Below are 18,618 nucleotides of genomic sequence, written 5' to 3'. Positions count from 1 at the left end.
ACACAAATAATTTTGTTTTACTTAAACCAATCTTCTACAGATTAGCATGGCAGTGAGCAAGGCTGGGGCCCTGGTCATTACTACGCCATCAGTACTCCGCAACCCCCAACATCAAATGGCCCTAAGGTGGCTTGTTCGATAACGTCCTAGTCTAATGTGACATTGGCAGGGCAGAAGTCTCTCCGGATAACGTTTCTTAATATTTCTTAAGAAGAAAAGGAATAATGTTCCAGGGCAGATAACATGAATTTTAATCCGGACTTGAACCTATTTATTAATTCTTCGTTTGTCCTACTTTTTGATCCTCCTCTTCTAAAAAGACAATAAACCCTAAAATGGTCGGGGAAAGCATTACAGGAGAAGAAAGCTCGCAGAGCGGTGCACACTGCCTGAACGCAGGAGCCTGGACCCTGGAAGAGAGGGTCGGTTGACAAACTGGGAGGCGGGGTTAGTCACACATACCCCGCCCCGGGGGGAGACCGGGAAGACTCCCCGCCCAGCCGTGGGGATGGGGCGGGGGTTGCGGCGGGAAGAGGCGCTGGGCCGCCTTACCCGGAGGAAGTGGAGGCTTTGGAGGCAGTGCCTTCGAGAAATTCTGCTGAAGAGGCAGAGATCGAGGGAGAGCAAGAGAAAGCAACAGGAGAACAGGAGACGAGGGGGGTGGGGATGCAACGCTGGGGGAGGGTTTGGGTTTTAAGATGGGAGGAACTTGGGGATATTTATAGATTGGGAGGAGGAACTCAGACTGAAGCAAAGACGCAGGAAAAGGACTGCTCTGTACAAAGAGCCCTGGGAAACTGGAGGGTGGGACCCCAGCACGCTGATCTGAACTAGAACCCCACTTTTCTGAGTGACTCCTGAGTCGTTCCCTGGGCCCACAAATCCCTCCACATGACTTCGAACTGCTGACCTTAGTCATTTGCTTGAAAGATGTTCCTGGCGCCAAAAAAACATTAAAATATAAGTAAAAATCACAATGGTATTAGCCCACTGAGTACAAATGAAAATACTACAGGTTTAACTATTCAAAGAGTTTTCCTTGGAAACTTATTAGGGCATTTCTGTACTTGAGGTTGCATTGGAATTTATGAAAGCAAGTGGGTTACACTTACTTCCAGGACAAGCTTGCTTTCCTCCCAATCAAAACCATTTGGGGTTTTAAGGGAACTTAGTCAAAGCGGAGAAGGCAATGGTAACTCACTCCAGTATTCTTGCCTGGAGAATCACTGTGGACAGCAGAGCCTGGCAGAGAGTCCATGGGGTGGCAGAGAGTCAGACACGACTGAGTGACAAGCACACAGCACAGGGAGTCAAAAGGTAAAGGGAGCCGGGAATGACTCTTCGTGAGAAAGTCTGACACCCGGCTGGACTAAACAGACCAAAACAACTGTGTTTGTTGTTTCCTTCCGATGAAAATCTTTTTTTCTCCTGTTGATATTAAAATGTGTTTTAGGTTTCGGACAACTTTTCAGAGGCATCAGACTGCAGTCTGATGTCGAAGGTCGTCTCTTCTCAGATGTAGTTTTGGGTGATGGTGGCGGGACTCCACCTTCCGAGTGGGAAGTGACACACAGCGTGAGAAGCTCTGTCCTGCAGTCACAAATGTGACAGATGGCAAGAGACAGAGGCAGGGGGTGTCCCATGCAGAGAGCGAGCCTGACAGCCAGAGAACGCGAGTCTGGATGAGTGTCCGCGTCCAGATGAACAAGAGGTGGCTTTCGTTCCACCTCTCCTCCTGCTCCATCCCGGCCAGGAGAACGCCATCCATGTGCCCTGCGCTGTGGGGCTGGCGGCGGGAGGGAGGAGAGCCAGCTTGTCTTCCATCACTCTGACAATCACGTGACACGGGAAAACAGTCCTCAAACTCCTGAGTGGGTGGGGTTGAGGCGCTGACCAAGATGACCCCCAGCCGGAGCTGCTGGAGGTGGGGGTGGGGCACCAGGGGCCTGGAGGGGGCTTGGGGTCCGGTAAAGAGCATCAGGACAGGCTGAGGAGGCAGGAGGCAACGAGGAAGGAGCAGAGCCACTGCGGACTAAATGGGCAAGAGATCCCGCCAGGGCTAGTGTGCCCCGCGGGCCTGGCCTGGCAAGGAGCTGGGAAAGGGAAGAAGTGAGCAGCCTGAGTAACCAGCTCAGACGAGCACCGATCCGGGCGGCCAAATCACGGCCATCAAAACTGACAGGAAGACTGACTTTCCAAGCTGCGAACAGAGGGGAGTGCGGAGGGACAGAGAGGGGCCGGGGTGGGCTTGGGTTGAGCCGAAGGCACAGGAGTGGATGGGGAGAGGGCAGGCAGCTGGGTTTAATCCTGGAGGTGACTGGGCAGCAAAACCACCGGAGGCTGTTCTGGACGCCAAGGAGAGCACGGGCAGGTGGCCCGCCTGGGTCAGGGGTGAAGGGGGCTGGCTATAAACCGGGCCTGGAGTGGGCTCAAGGCATTCGGTGTTGGAGGCTTCCCAGAGGGCTAGGGTCGGGTCACAGGGCACCACCTTCCAGCAGGTGACTGGAGGAAGGCAGGCGCCCTGCCTGAGACGCAGCTTCCTGTCTGTGAGACAGGCAGGGGGAGGACCTCGGCGCTAATCACCTGAAGCGTTCATGCCCTCAGTAAAAGATGGAAGGCCTTCCCGGTGGGCCTGTGGTTAGGACCATACTTCCCAGGCCGGGGGTGCAGGTTCAGTCTCTAGTTGGGGAACTAAGATCCCACATGCTGTGTGGCTCAGCCAAAAAAACTAAGATTTTTTTTTAAAAAAGTGGTGATTTAAACTCATAGTAATAGTTGGAATTCAGATACCCGCATTCACATTCAAGCCCAAGGGCTGGTGGCTCAAGGCCCCAACTGTGTTCCCGGCAAGATTCTCTTCTCTCCTAGAGGTGCCCCCAGGGACTCGCCCAGTACAAGAGGCCGGAGTACTGCTTTCTGCCGGGGGGACGGAGGAGGAACTGAGTCCCCAGGGGTCCCTCCAAATCCCCTCCTGCAGGCGCCCCTCACCTGCCCGCAGACCTCAGGGAGCCGCCTCGCTGGGCTGCGGCTGGCCCGGGATGGCACCCCGGCTTCCCAGGAAAGCCCCACCCCAGTTCCCCACCCCTGGCGGGGCTCTTCCTCCTGGGGTGCCTCTGCTGGGGCCTCACACCCCCACCTGCACAACAGGGCGTTCCGGGGACACCAAGGCCAGGTCCGGGGGCTTCTCCCAGGGCCACCCTGAGAGCCAGTGGCCGCCATGCACGGAGGGCACTTGACACGGAGGCGGCTGAGGCACCGGCAAAGCTGAGCTGGCCGGCCCAGGACACCCTGAGGGCCCCGCTGTCCTCAGGATAGTGCCCCAGCCCCAGGGGCCAAGTCTGAGGCTGGCAGCAAGACCTCCCACCTGGCAAACAGACCCAGGAAGGTGGGGGCGGGGGGGGGGAATGGCTTCCACCTCAGTCCCACCTTCACCTCCAGGGGACGTCCAAGGAGGCAGCTCTGACACTGGGCTCCCAGAGGCCGGCTCCTAGGAAGGGGAGGCCCGTGGTCTGCAGGGTCTCCCAGAAAGCCGAGACTCCCGATATGGTGGTGAGGACCACCGAGGCCGCCCAGGGGACTGAGGGGACGGACGCCCAACACAGGGATGGAAAGAACGGGAAGACAGAGAGGTGAGGTATAAAAATCTGTATTTATGTTACAAAGACAGAACGGTACAGCACAGCCCCTCCCGGTGAACAGGCTGGGGTGGGGGCGGCCCTCTCTCTCTAGCAAGGATCTTGTTACATGCCCACCCGGCCAGCACCAGGCCCCCTGGGCAGCACCCCCCTCCCCCTGCCCCAACCTCCGACTCTGGCGCGGAACCTGCCCTGTGTCCAAGACATGGCTGGGGAGGTGTGGGGTCAGAGTCCTGCATGCATGCAGTGGGGAGGGCCCGGGTGAGCTGGCCCCGGAGAGATGGGGGTGGGAAAGTGGGGGAAGCCTGCCTCACCCGGCACATGGGGTTGCCTGGAGCCCCACAGGAGGCAGGGGCCTTCAGGACCACGGCTGGGCACACAGCCCCATCGCCAGGGAAGCGAGCTTGGGCGCCACGCTTCGAGACCCGCCCTGCATGGGGAGGGCCAGGGACACATGGACGGCCGGGGGCGGGGGGGGGCAGGGGGGGGCCTTCCTACGCCTCCCCAGCCAGCGGGGCCTGCGCTGAGGCGCGGGGGCTGCTGACCCAAACCCGAGCCCGGGCTTCTAGGATCACGGCCACCAAGAGCCACATGGGCATGAGAGCACACGGAGGAAGGGTGCAGGCACCCCCCGCCAGGGGCCCTGTTCTGGTCCCAGTTGCTTTCTACAGACCCCACAACACTCCGGTTTGCTCTTGACGACCCTCTGGTCCCCTTGGCCACCAGTGCAGGTGGCCGGGGGAGGGGAGGGCACGTGAGCAGCTCCAGCACAGACCCTCGCTGGCATCTGCCAGTGGCAAGGCGTCACATTTGGGGCCCCAGCATACCTGGCTGGCCAGTGAGGCCAACCTGCCCACCCCCTAGTCCACAGGGGAACCATGGCCTGCAAAGTCACAGGCTGAGCGTCTCCCGGCCAGGAAGGTCAGCTGAGGCCACAGTGGTCACCTGGGGAGGACTCTGCCGGCCAGAGCAGAACGTCTCCTGGGGGTTGGGGGTGAGGATGGGGGTGGCTGGAGAATTGATGCTCTAGAATTCAGAACACAGCTCCCCAGGAGCCTGCAGTCGCATGTCCTAAGGAAGGCTCTTAACTGTGGGTGATCCTGCCCTGCTCCGAGGGTGTGGGGTCCTTGCAAGGAACGGTCAGTGGATGAGCTCAGGCAGACAGGAGAAGCCCCTCTGGCCACGCTGGGCCCCAGAGGAACTGGAAGGAGGTACCAACAGTACAGTTCACCTTGCGACCGCCACAACACCCAGCTGCGTCCCCAGCCGCCCACACAGTCCCCGCCTCAACCTGCTCCCCACTGCCCTCCCAGGCCCCTGGAGGGCAGGTTCTGCGCCAGAGTTGTCTCCTGGGACCCCCTTTGTGCCTCAGCAGGCCACCCTCCTGGGGTAGACTCAAGTTCCCCACCCCCTCCCCGCCGCAATCTGGAAATTGGCAACACACAAGAGAGGCAGACGCTACTGTGGGTCGGCCCACAGCCCCCCCACCCAAATATTGCTGTGTGGTCCCCGGGGACAACGCCTTGGGGACAGAAGGCCAGGAGAAGCCTCCTAACGCCCAGGCCTGTCCACCCAGGGTGGACGTTTGTCTTCAGAAGCTGCCAGTGTCTGACATCCGGAGTCCTTGCTCAGGGTGGGGAGAAGGGAGGCTTCAAGCTGGGTACAGGAAGGAACCTATTTTTCGGGTTAGCGGCACCCCCTCCCCCCCCACAGACCCTAGGAGGTCAGACTGCACAGCGGGGAAGGGGGGTCGGGAGGACCACAGGTCACAGCCCCTCCTGCCGGGGGACAGAGCGGAACCCTGCCGCCGCACAGCCCCCGGGCCAACCTGGCCAGGCAGTCTCGCTCCTAGGGGGCTTGGCTGCAGGGAGAGGGCCAGGAGGGCACCTGGGGGCGTCCCGTGAGCCACGCGGGAGATGCTGGTGGTGGCGGTCGGGGTGGGGCCAGACACGGGCACAAGGCACACTTGGACGACGGTGACAGACGGACGAGTCCCTGAGACGCTGGGTCGCTCCCACCCCTCAGCAAACAAGGACGCGATACGGCTAGGAAAATAGAGTAGAAAAAATCTCGTACAGGAAATAGGCGGCACACAGCGACAGCGGCCAAGTCAGCAGAGTGCTTTCTCTTTAAAAGTGTTTCTCCTTCGTTTGGGGAGAAAAGCTTGTCTCCCTGGAGCCCTGTTCTGGGCTGCTGGGAAATGCAGCAACGTTTTGCTTGGTGGTGTTTAAAGTGAGGTGAGAGAGCCTCTGAGGACCCAGTGGTTTCAACTCCCAGCCCCCACTGGGAGGAGTGCCTGCCCTGTGCAGTCTGGGCAGGTGGGCTGGGGGTGGGAGGGGGGACCAGGCACAGGCCAGGGGCTGGCATTTGCCCAACTGACCCCTGAAGGCCCCGGGACGTGTGCCCTCTGGGTCCAGTGACCACGTCTGTCTGCATGTATGCATGTGTGTGCGAGCAGGCGTGTGTGCCTAGGTGCGTGCGTGTGCACATCTGAGGGACCTAAGAACAGAGCAGAAGCCACCCGAATCAGGGTAGGGTAGCCTGGCAGCCCCCCCAGAAGCCCAGCCCTGGCTCCTGATGCCTGCAGGTGCAAAGGCTGCCGCCCACCCACGGTCCCAGGGTGCTCACCCGAGTCCCGCCCTTCACGGATCCCTCCGTCCACGCCTCAGGAGCCTACGTGGACCAACAGACAGATGGACGTATGGACAGAGAGCCACGCTTCCTTCCTCGGTCCACTCCTTTCTGCTGGGATCCGGGGTTGGGGTCTGAGCTCCCTGTGGTGGTCATTAAGCCCCTCACACGGCGCCCGCCGAGGTTTGCAGCAATGACATTTAATACTTCTGGAATGATTGGGTATCTGAGAACACGCTGTGGGCGGCTATGCTGGGCTCCCGGATGTGGGAGCTGGGCCCCGCCTCCCGAAGGGGTCCCTGCCCGGGTGGGAGGAGCGGGCGGCGCGGCGGGCCCTGACCGGCAGGCGGGCAGCCCGGGCGGCGGCGGAGCTTCCAGAATGGCACAGCAGTGGGCCCATGGAGAGGCTTCAAGGACCGGAGGGTCGACGCGCTCGGCCGGGCGGGCGGGCGGGCGGGCCGAGGAGCGGGGAGGGCAGCGCCTACGAGAGGCCAGGGCGGCCGGGCCGCCTGCAGGGGGGCCCGAAGCTGCCGTGGCTGCAGCCGCCGCCCCGCAGGCTGTAGTGGTCGTCCACGTCACTGCCGCTGCCCACACTGTCCAGCTCGCCGGGGCCAAACTCCATGCCCTCGACGTCCACTTCTGCGGAGAACGGAAGGGCCGGGTTAGCGCCGGGCCCCCGAAGGGCCCCCCACTGTCCCTGGCCCTCTGGGGAACCCGGCCTAGCTTCCTCATCCCGTCCCGGGGGCCACACCTCGAGCAAGCGCCGCCCCACCCCGCGGCTGCCAACAGGCCAGCCCCCCACCCCAAGGCCCACCTTGCTCCGAGTCGTCGGTGGAGACGGCGGAGCCCGTGCTGTCGGTGCGCACGCGCTCCAGGCTCTGCGCTGACAGCTGCTCCAAGCGCCGCTTCAGGAAGCGGTGCTCCCGCTGCAGCTGCTCCTTGATGCTCAGCGCCCGCCGGTCCTGCTCCTCCAGTTTCTGGGGTAGGGGGGGTGCCGAGCTGTGAGCCTGAGGGTGGGGGGTGCGCCCCAGGGCACCCAGCCTGGGCAGACCCAAAGGCCTGACGCACCCCTCGTTGTCGCCCCCTCAACCCCAGCGTCTATGCTGGGTGCCCCCAACCCCCCAGCCCTGTGCTCTGCGTCTGCTGATGGCCTCCAGTTTCTGGGGAGGGGTGGCACCCCCACACACACCGGGATGCCCCAGGGCACCCAGCCTGGGCAGACCCAAAGGCCTGACGCACCCCTCCTCTCCGCTCCCCACCCCTGCCCCCCAGTGCTGTGTTCTGCCTCTCCTGACAGCCTCCAGTTTCCAGGGTGGGGGCCCCCCACACACACCAGGACACCCCAGGGCACCCAGACTGGGCGGGACCCAAAGGCCTGATGCACGCCTCCTCACCGCCCCCTGCCCCCAACCCCCAGCCCTGTGCCCTGCGTCTGCTGACCACCTCCAGAAGGCCCATGGCCACCAGCCAGCTTGACCAAACCAAGTCACGAGTGGGCCTAGAGCCTGGGACAGCGCCACCCAGCCCTGGCCTGGCACTCCAACTCAGACGACACCCTGCCTGCACAATCTGGCAGCCACCTGCCTGCCTGCCCTCTGCACACCTCCCAGGGCACGGAGCCACAGCCTCAGTGAGGGCCCCAGGGCACCAGCTGAGTCCCCTCAAGACCCTGCACGGGGGAGCCCACACCCACGCCATCGGGGGGCCCTGCGGGAGGACTGAACCCACACTGGTGGGTCCCCAAACCCACCCCTCAGTCTTAAGGCCTTGAAGGCCAGCCCCTGGCAACGTCTCACTCAGCCCACACCCCACTGCCAGCTCCTAGAGACCAACCCCTATGCCTGCTCAGAGCCTGTCCCCACGCCAGGGCCTTGGGGGGCAATCTACAGCCCACCCCCCGACCCATGCCCCACAGAACCCAACCTGCACCCGCCGCGCCTGAGCCCCTCACCCACCAGAGACCGCGAGCCCCCATGGAGCCCCTGCTGGGCGGCCCACAGCCCTTCCTCAGGCCCCGGGGTCCCTCCCCAGGGTGGCGGGGCCGCGAGGGGGAACCCTGCTCACCTTGATGTGCATCTTGGCACGCTTCAGGAGGCTCAGTGTGGTGTGGCGTGTGCTGTCCGGGCCCAGGGGCACCAGCTGCTTGAGCTGCTCCAGGTAGAGCCGGAGCTTGGCTCGTCTGAAAGACCCAAAGACGTGACAGTCAGGCAGAGGCAGCTCGGCCCATGGGGCAGGTCAGCGGAGCAGACTGAGGGCTCAAGGGCAAGGGGGGCAGGGGGCCAGCAGACTCCCACACAGACCTGCCTGCCCAGGGCCGCTCCCGGGCGCCTCCCAGCCCGGCTGGCAATGCCCCCCAGCCCCCTGGCACCCACGGCCTGCCAGAAGCCCCAGTGGAGGAACAGGCCCTGAGGCTGGGCCCGAGTGGCCAGCACGGCCCTCGGGGCCCCGAGTGCTGCCGCAAGACTCCGAGAGCCCCGGCTCCCCCGCTGTCCCCTCCCTCCACGGTGGGGTCCAGAAGCCTCATGGGGACAACCTGAAGGAGAAGCAAGGACGCCGGTCAGGCTTCCCAGAGCGCAGTGGTCCAGGACGCCCCCGAAGAGCTCTCCACCCCAAGAGAGAAGCTCCGCCTTGCCAAGCACAGGATGCTCCCTGGGCACTCTCATCACCATGGCAACGTGAGTCCATCTGCGTCAGGGAAGGCCACGGACAAGCCCCCCACCTGCTTCCGGGACCCCTTTGGAAACCGCCTCACTCTAGACCCTGTCCCTGTGTCCACGCGGGCGAATGCAGTCTCCTCACGAAACCCTGAGACCCAACAGCATCCGCTCAGGTCAGGGCCTTGGGCAAGGAGCCGTGACGGGGAAGAAGCGCCCTTCTTCCCCGGCTCCCCTCGTCAGGGTCAGGTGGCCAGGCTCACCGTCAAAGCACGCTGATGGCCAGGAGCCTCTGCTATGTCCATGTGTCCACTGGAGCCCGTGCAGGCCACCCAAGTGGTTCCCAAACCAAGCTGCCCGCTCAGCCGACACTCTCAGGACAGGGAGGAGGGCAGGTACCCCCAACCCCGGCCAGGCTCTGCCACCCCACTGCCCTGCCATCACCAGAGCCAGCGTGCACGCCCTCCTCCTCGGGTGCCAACCCTGGCAGCTCCACCTTTCAATGCCCTTGTTCCAAAGCCAGCCTCCCTCAGTCTCTGGAAGGAAAGCGGGCCATGATGGCCACGTCCCTTGGACAGAGGGGGCCCCTAAAGTGCAGAGACAGAGGGTGCAGGAGCCCCCCGCCCCCGCCGTGATAACAGCCCCATCTGATGGGGGGAGGGCTGACCCAGCTGCCAGGGCCAGTCACCCACGTCCACACAGCACCGTCCTGCAGCCCAGTGCCTTGCCAGCGGGCACCCCAGCCCCAGGCAGCACGGCCTAGAGTTCTCCAGGTGAACTTGAGCTTGACCTTAGACAGAACATCCAGAATACGAGACTGAGGCTGAGCTCAGTCCCCAGGCCGCTCGGAGCAGGGCCGTGGGCGCCAGGGCTGAGAGAGGGGCCCGCAGCGGGCTCACAGCCCGATGGCCTCAGGCCCCAGTGAACAGCTTCGTGCATAAGCACGGCTTGCAATCAGAGACCCCTGGGGCCCCCTGGCCTGCCACCTGCAGCCAGCTCACGAGTGGGGCTCCCTGTGCACTCAGGCAAATGGCCGTGCTTACAACCCACCATCTGAGCACACACGCAGTATGTGATCTTTTGTGGAAAACCAGAAGATGCAAATCAAAAGGAAAAAAAGTGAATGAAAAGGAACCCCCATGTTCCGCCACCCAGAGACAACCACGTCATCTGAGGGTACTCCACATTTCCATGCCATGACCAGAGTGGACGTGTCAGCAGACAGAGCAGCCTGTGTGACAAGTGACCCAAGGACCAGTCAAAAAATAAAGCAGTAAACGCACACGAGAGACTCCACAGGACACAATGAAGGGCAGGAAGCACGCGTCTCCACGTGACGTGGTTGGCAACATTTATTTCTTTGGCTTTGTGCGTTCTTTTCTGTTTTCCAGGTTCTCTATGCTAAAAACCCACATGTTACTTTTACAATCAAGGAAAGACACATTTGTACAAGGAAGAAAAAACACAGGTAAAAGACAAATAACAGTGGGAAGATATCTGCAATACACATAAAAGACAAATGGTTAGTATTCGTGACATTTTCAGTTCGCGCACGTCAAAAATAAAAAGAAGAGTACCCTTCTGTGAAAACAGGCAAAGAACACAAACAGGCAAGTTGCAGAATGTGAACGGCTAATCTAACACAAAACCGACACCATCTCACCACGACCCAGAAAGGAGAACTCGCCCAGGAGATGCTGATTTGGGCTGAAACTGAAAAGGTGTGACTTGCTGTTGGGCTGCCCAGAGGGCACTCACAGCCTCCTTGGTGGGGTGGCAGTTCTGAAGGGCCACCGAGGCGGCTCAACCCTCAACGGGCATTTCTAGGTCCAGCATCTTGGCCCCATGAATCCATCTCCACCTCCATACCCACAAGACCCGACCCAACCCTACGGCAGTACCGTCTGCGCTTCCTGGAGAGCCATCAGGAAGCACCCGGTGGGCACACAGGACAGACAGACCGTGCGTAGGCGTCGGGGGAAAAGGCAAGTTAGGAAGTAGCGGGTGGCAAGGTTCCACTCCCGTCCCTGAGGGCCACGTGGGAGAGGGTGGCAGGCTCAGCACCCAGCTGCCCAGGATGCTGCCCCTGGGAGGGGGGCATGGGGGCTGGGGGTCCATGCTTGCCCACGACGTCCGTGAACAGAGTTCTTTAGAAGTCAGAAAGAAGCTTCTTAAGAGACAAGGAGAAGCCGCTGGCTACAGCCACGCCATGCTCTCAGGATGAGCTGTCCAGCCAGCCTCAGGACGGGGAGCATCCAGATGGGCTGCAGGGCCAGCGGTGGGGCCCTGGGCAGGCCCCAGGGTCCATCCCCATGGGGAATGGGCCTCCTCCCACCTCTCAGAGCCGGAGGGGTGTGCGAAGGAGCCGGGCGACACTGGGCTCGGCCCGGCCCGCCTCAGGAGCTGCTACAGTGCCAGGCCCTCCACCAGTGCCCCGCGGCACCCGGCATTCCTGGGAGCCCTGAACACCTGCCGCTTCCTGCAGGAACCCTGTGTGGACTGGGGGACAGACCCACACAACTGCTTAATGCTAATGGCAGCTCCTGCCCACAGCTCAGCCCCTGACACGGGCCCTACCAACTTGTCTCCAAAAGCCCCGCTCCTCACCAGGCGGCCCGGGCCCGAAGAACAGGGCGGCCGCACTCTGAAGTGCCCCAGACCTGGCTCCAGGGCAGAGGCGACACGGACAGTGACCCACAGACCCTCGGGGGCTGAGACGGGGGGCAAGCAGCCCACTCCCCCTGTACTGACTGCTGGGAGAGGGCAAGGCCTAGTGGGGCTGCACCAGGCAGACGGGGCAGCTGCCAGCAGACCTCCTGTGCAGGGACCGACACATAGGAGCCGAATAACCACGTCCACGATGGGGAGACAGAGGTGAGCAGGGCTCCACCCAGGGCCCCAGGCTGGCCTTTGGGAGGGGGGACTGCCCCACCATGGGATACCAAGGGCCCCCTCTGCCCTACAAAAGCGAAAGCCTGGAGCTGAGCCACGGGCGCCAAGGAACACGGCCACTGCGGCCCAGTCACGGGGTCAGAAGCCGAGCTCTGGCCCTGGAAGACTGGCCAGACCTGCGGTCTCTGCGGAGGGGACAGAGGAGGCACAGGGCAGGGTGGGCTAGGGGGTCCGCCGGCTCAGAGGCCTGGGAAACGGAAGCCCACTGGCCCAAGGTGGCACACCTCCAGGGAAGCCAGTGTCCAGGGAAAGTGACCCCCAGATGCTTCCTGCTTTCCCGGGGACAACAGGCGGCCCTTCCTGTGGCCAGCAGCCAGGCGCATCCGGCACCAGCCCCAGGCAGCCACAGGCCGAACCACAGCTGAGGTCCCCAATACGGTCCCCAGCTCCAGGACCCTGGGCTCCTCAGAGCTGACCAAGCCTGCCTTCGGGCCGGCCAGGAACAGAGGCCCCTGCGCTGGGCTGGGCAGGGGGACACACAGAGACCCCAGGCCACCCACCACCCCATCCCTGTCTCAAAAGGGCCCCGGAGGCCCAGCCTCAGGACTAGCTCTGGGAGACGGAGGCTGATGCCAAGGCCAAGGTCAAGGGGCAGCTGTAGGGGTCAAAGGCCAGCCCTCGTCCCCCTCCTCCTCCTCCTCTGTCTGCCATGTCCTCATTGCACACCCTCCTCCATCATCATCCCCCTCTGTCTGCACTGGAGGGCCATTCTCCAGGTACCACCCCGGGAAGCCTTCCCCAGGGCACACCCCCGCCCCTGCCGGCCCAGGCTCCCAGCCCCAGTCAAGCCTGGCCATCTCCTCTGGCCAGGGAGCCACCCAGGGCCAGGCAGGTTCTCTCAGGAACCCCCCAAAAGCACAGGAGCGGTCCAGGAAGCGCAGCTCCTCCAGAGAACACGGCGTCCTGTCCCCACTCAGCACCCGCCCAGCAGAGGCCCCGATCCCAGGGGGGCGGAAGCTGGCGCTGCCGTGGGCGTAGGCGTGGGGGTGGGGACAGAGAGAGAGCCAGCCGAGCTCCAGAGCAAGCTGCGACCGGCCACCTCGTGTGTAGACCCCCGGGCCCCACCCCACTCCAGGCCTAGAGATCAGGGAAGAACCGGCCCATCCGAAGATAGGAGCAGAGGTCAGAAGAAAGCTACCACTCACGTCTCCGGGGAGTCACCCCGGTCCCGCCTCGGGGCTCCTGGACACACCCACGGCTCCCTGTCAGTCCTGCTGGGGTCGGTCACAATGACACCTGTCCCAGAGGCCGAGCCTGGCCAGGCCTGCTCCCCGCTGCAAAGGGAGGCCCGCAGCCGGACCACAGGCCTGGGCCAGCCAGGGGGTGGAGGGCCAGCGGAGGGCATAGGGCCCTGGGGTTCATCGGGGCTGTGGGGGGAAGCCTCTCCAGGCCACTGTGCTGCCCTTCTCACCTCAGGCCCCACGCTCCTCAGAGGAGGACCAGAGCGGGCCCAGCTCTGTGGTCGGCAGGCAGGCATGAAGCAGGCCTGCCCCAGATCCTGCCCGGGGCAGAGCTTCCCACCAGGCCCACGTGGCCAGGCCCTGGCTGCCCACCCCACTGCCTGTGGACAGGACCACTTGGAACTCCTCGGAAGTCAGGCCCCAAGGCGCCCGGGGCCCCCAGACCGAGAGGGTCAAACCTTCCCCGTAGGTGGCCAGCATCCTAAAGGCTTAAGACGAACTGTTCCCAGAAGGGTTCGGACATCCCAAAACAGATGGGCTCCTCTTCCAGGGAGCCGGCCCTCACTGACACACAGCACACACGGCCCCACCCCAAGTCCCTGACCCTCCACACAGACCCCCTGCTTCTGGATCTCCCAGGCTGAGCTCCCAAGGGCAGGAAGGACCTGGAGCCCCAGCCCCGCCAGCTGGCTTAGCAGAACCGGGGAGCAGAGCCCAGCCGCCTGCACTCCCCGGACAAGGGCCTGCCCAGCAGCGTGCTGAGCCAGGCCAGGAGGCAAAAGGCAGGGAGAGGGGGTGAGGGGTGGCTGCAACACTTCCTCGGCAGAAGGGCAGGTGGGAGGAGCCAGGAGGTTCACACGGTGGGTGAGGGAAAAGACCACTTACCTGTGCTTTTCTAGCTCATTGTGTGAGGACCTGTTTGGAGAAACAAAGACAGAGCTCAGTTCACTGCCCACCACCAGGGCAGGGGGCGCGGGCCCCGCCCGGGGGTCCGGAGAGCTCACTGCACTGCCCACCACCAGGGCAGGGGGCGCGGGTCCCGCCCGGGGGTCCGGAGACCTTGCAGACGGCACGAAGGGAGTCTGGGCCTCAGGAAGCTGAGGGTTGGGGCAGACGAGCAGCGGATGACTGGAAGCTAGGGAAACTCACCCCCAGTGACCAAGAGACAGAGGGGTGCTGCCATGTCCACGGTGCCTAGCCAGCAGGAGGGCCTGGGCCCCTTCCAGAGCTGTGGGCCAGGCCCGCAGAGCAGCAGCAGCCAGCCCTGGGACTGACCACCCTCTGTTCCCAAGGCGGCTGGGCACCGAGCCACCTGCATCTTCAGCTGCCCACTCCCCGAGGCCAGCAGGGCACTGGGAGCCACCTGGGCTGGCACAGAAGGCCAAGTGCTGGCCGGTAGGCACAGAAGCCAAGCCTGGGGACCCAAGCACCCCGGCCCAGCATCACCAGCCAGGGTACTGCCCCACCCCATCCGGCTCACACAGCCAGAGGCTCACAGCTCGCCATTCCCATGGGGACGCCCTGCGAGCAGAGTGGTCCCAGGCCAGGGGGCATCAGCCTAGAAGGCAGCCTTTGAGACACGAGTGCTTCTGGGCCGGCGGGAGACCGAGGCCAGCCCTCTGCTTTCCTGCGGGGCTGAGGCCTGGGAGGACCAGCCTCTCTGGGGCCGGCGGCCCCCTCTGCTGCCCAAACCCTGCCGCCTTTGGACGGAAGCACAGAGTCCGAGCACCAGAGAGAGCAGGGCCGTGGGAACGCCCTGCGGGACGGAGGCAGTGCAACCAAGCTCCTGGGTTCAGGTCACCCTCTTCGTGCAGGCAAGAAGGCGGCAAGCCAGCTGGGGCCCTGAGGCTCCCCGGGCGGCCTCACGAGTGGGCAGAGGACCCAGGCCACCTCAGAGCGCAACCAGATGGGCCCCGGGCCCGTGCCCCGCTCCCTCCTGGAGCCCTGCCACCTCCACCCGCCCACCCTCACCCTCCTGTTCTGGGAACCCGGGGTCAGGTGTCTCCCATCCCGACCCCATGGGCTCACCTATCCAGCCTGCCTCTGACACCTGCCATGGCTCGGGGTCCCAGCACAGCCCCGCGGGCCCAAGGCCTCCTCTCCTCCCACCTGGGCAGCTGGCTCCCGGGCGCCCTGTGGAGCCTCAGAACCTCCACGTTCCAGGGCCTCGAGGGCTTCGCTGGTCACATGGGCTGGGCAGGGAGCCTCCGAACCTCTGCCAGGGCTGGCGGGGTGGGGGCACAGCCATCAGGCTCCTTGCTGGCCTGGATGGCAGCCCGGTGCTGCAGATCTGTGGGTCTGCTCACTTGTAAGGGGCGTGAGGGGCGGCCAGAGTCCTTTGGCGAGGGGCCTGGTGGCCTGACCCTCACAGACGGACGCAGCGCTGCTCGGGCAGCCTGGGCACACAGAGGGGCCAGAGCCCTCCTGAAGCTCTCCCCTCGTCCCCGACGCTTGCAGAGCCCTGTGGGGAGATTGTCACTTGGGTCCCAGGATCACAGCGGCCTGGGGAGGGAGGGGCTGCCTGCCCAGGGCCCTGCTAGGTGGGTCCCCGCTATCACCACTGGCTCCTCCCTTTAACCCCTCAAAGGAGGCACTCTTGTGCCCACTTCCCTATAGGACCGGATCCCTGACCAGGGGCCAGCTCCTGTCCCCACCTGCTGAACCAGTGCCCCTTCCAGTAGCCCCGGCAATGGTGGGGGTCACTGTCTTCCCCAGCATGCACTGCCTTTCTGCCCCACCTCCCAGGCCTCATCCTGGTCCCCTCTGTGCCCACCCCTTCCCCCTCCTAAGGGGGACACAGACCTTGCATGTGTGCAGCTGCCCCGCCAAGTCAGGCCTTTACATCCTGTGCCCTGAACCACCCTGGCCCCTGGTCTGGACTGCCTGATGCCCTGCTGGGCCAGGACAGCCACGTGGGGTGCCCTGGGAGCTCTGGGGTGACTAAAGCACTGGGCTCCCCCAAGAGGAGCAGCAGGGAGGTGCACCCTGGCTCGGAAGACCCTCTGGGTCCCTCCTGAGTGCCCTCAAGGTCTCCACCCCAGCAGAGCGCTGGGGGCAGAGGGCCCACCTCAGAACAGGAGCCCTAGAGACGGAAGGGCGGCCCTAGCAAATGGTTCAATCTCCTGTGCCTCCCTTTCCTCAGCTCCAGAGATAAAAATAACATCTCCTTCGTGGGGCTGGGTGGCCATTAACTAGCACGTGCAACAGAGCCCTAGCTATGCTCTTGGTTACTGGCTTTGAGTATCCGAACCATAGGACTGAAAAGTCACCGCCCAAAGTTTTCCATGGGTGGCAGGGTGCTTGGGACAGTAGGAACCAACAGCAGGGGCCCAGCTGGCTCACCGAGGAGACCCAAGGTCCTGTTGTCCCCCCACCCACACACACCCTGCCCCAAATGGTCCCCAGTGGGGGACCCGGGGCTGGGACTCAGAGGCATGTGCAGCTAGAACAGATGGAGACTTCACCGCTTTCTTGCCAGGCCCAGGGCGCCAGGACGTCACAGGAGATGGGTCCCTGTGCCAGCCTTTCTGTTTCCCAAGAACGAGCAGGCCACAGGAATGAGCCGCACCCTCTGCCAAGAGGCCCCCAAGCCCCCTGGAAGGGCAGCTCCCAGCCTGGCGACATGGGCCAGAACCAACATGGGCCGCTGGGCACTGCCAGGTGTGCTATGGTCCCCAGGGCAGCCAGAGAGTGGAATCCCCCAGGGGGCCCTAGCTGAGGATTCTTTCTCCCACCCAGACACGTGCACCCGGGCTTTCGGGCTTCCTCAGCCTGGGTCCCAGGCCAGGCTGCAGCACACCAGCCTGCAGCCTCTCCCGGCCCCTTAGGAAAAGGGCCTCTGACCCAAAAGACAGGGACCCCGGCACTAATCGCTGGAGATTCACTTGGGTCAGGAGGCTGGGTGGGAGCGATGGGCACCGTGTGAGGGCCCGGGGGCCCGGGGCAGGGCCTCCAGCCTGCAGATCCCGGGGACCTGGGGGCACTCGGCCCAGCACCCGGGCTCGGCTCTTAGCGGAGATGCAGCCCACCGGCCCGCAGCGGGCAGAGGTCAGGACCAGCGGCCCCACGCTGCTTCCGCACCGAACCTTAGTTTCCCCAGACCCAGGGGGCACCGGCCAGCGCCCCTGACAAGTTTCTTCCAGCGCGGTAAAGTTCAGAACAAGCCTGGGGCGGAGAGCCGCCCCGGGAGGAGACCCCGGGCGACGGGCGCTGTACGCGTGGCACTGTTTACGCGAGAGGCCGAGGAGGCGCGGCCCGCGGGGAAGATGGCGACGGGGCGGGCGCGGCCGGCCGGGCGGGGCTGCGGCGGCCCGGGCGCCTCCTCCTCCAGGCGGGCCGCCGGGCCGCGCGGGCTAGGGTCGGGCCCGGGGTGGGGAGCGCGCTCCGGGGCGGGCGGGGGGCGTAAAGCTCCGCGGCCCGGGCAGAGGAGGGGGACGCCGCGCGAGCGAGCGGGGGGCGGTACCTGTTGTTCGGGGCCTTGCGCACCAGGCCGGCCGCCTTTGTTTTCTTCCTGGCGAAGTCGCCGTCGAAGGGCAGCACCGACGCGTAGCCGTGCTCGGCCTCTGCGGACAGACGGCGCGGTCAGCGGGCCCCCGGCCTCGGCCCCGCCCGCCCGCCCGCGGTCCGGTCGCACAAAGGGGCGCAGGGCTCTACCTCGGTCCCTGCGCTCCAGGTACTCGGCCGCCTCCAGCAGGATCAGCAGGGAGTTCAGCTCCATCCTCCCGCCTGCCCGCCCCCGGCGTGAGCGCTTCGGGACGGCGGCGGCCGCTGCCCGGCCGGCTCCGCTCGCCGCCCGCCCCGCGCGCCCGGCGGCCCCACTTCCCCAGACGCCCGCGGACTCCCCGAGCGCTCGGCTGCCACCCCTCCGCCTCGCGGCCCTCAAATTGACACATAAGGGCGAGCGGCGGCCGGCGCAGCAAATGGGAGCCGGTGCTCGGGCGGCGGGGGCGGGCCCTGGGTCCAGCCGGGGCCAATGGGAGCCGGCCGCACGCCTCAGGCGGGGCCGAGAATGTTGACAGCTGCGAAGCTCCGCTCCGATAGGCCCGCCGCGGTAGTAACAATTTAGAAGCCCAAGCTTAGCAACAGCACGTGGGGGCCCGGCCCCCGCGCCCGCTGATTGGAGGCCGGCGTGCATGTTAAGTAGGCGCCTCGCGCCTATTGGCCCAGAGAGGGCCATGTAAAGTAGGGCCGGCGGAGCCAATGGTCGGCCGCGGGGCGCGCGGCCAATGAGGGCGCCGCGGCCGGACGCGTTGCCGAGAGGAAGCGGAGCGCGGCGGGGCCGCCCTCCGCCCGGCCCCCGCACGAGTGCCCGATGGGGCTCGGAGAGCGATCCGGACACCCAGCCGGTCCGCCGGTCCGCTGATCCGCGTCCTCTGCGCAAGAACCTGTCGCCCTGAGCCTGCTGCCGCACTGGCTTCGCGGAAGTTCGGGTCCTCGCGGTGTCCTCGGGGGTCTCCCGTGAGGCTGCAAAAAAACGACAACCCTCCCCGCCAGACACAGCGTGACCCCGGGAAAGGCTCGGGCTTGGAGGAGAGGCGTAGACGGTCTGAGCCTAACGGTCAGGGC

General features: G+C 64.5%; 1 protein-coding gene across 2 annotated transcripts; it reads right to left on the bottom strand.

The window, feature by feature from the left end:
- Nucleotides 1-3,625: 3,625 nt before the first annotated feature.
- Nucleotides 3,626-17,933, bottom strand: MXD4 (MAX dimerization protein 4). 2 transcript variants are annotated; one of them, XR_011464591.1, is made up of 7 exons: nt 17,707-17,933; nt 17,516-17,615; nt 13,939-13,968; nt 8,331-8,445; nt 7,081-7,243; nt 6,264-6,905; nt 3,626-5,680 (listed from the first exon to the last, which is right to left on the bottom strand). XR_011464591.1 is itself a non-coding variant. In XM_070372859.1 (6 exons), exons 1-6 carry the CDS (start codon nt 17,768-17,770, stop codon nt 6,748-6,750), a joined length of 630 nt encoding a protein of 209 aa, XP_070228960.1. In that variant the 5' UTR covers nt 17,771-17,933; the 3' UTR covers nt 3,626-6,747. The 2 variants fall into 2 exon arrangements, 1 of the variants encoding a protein (XP_070228960.1); XM_070372859.1 differs by having other exon boundaries at nt 3,626-6,905.
- Nucleotides 17,934-18,618: the final 685 nt, after the last annotated feature.

The sequence above is a fragment of the Bos mutus genome, chromosome 6, assembly GCF_027580195.1.
Source record: "Bos mutus isolate GX-2022 chromosome 6, NWIPB_WYAK_1.1, whole genome shotgun sequence".
Taxonomy (NCBI): Eukaryota; Metazoa; Chordata; class Mammalia; order Artiodactyla; family Bovidae; genus Bos; species Bos mutus.
Note: the sequence above shows the minus strand (reverse complement) of the source record. Positions and strands in the feature narration are given on the sequence as shown.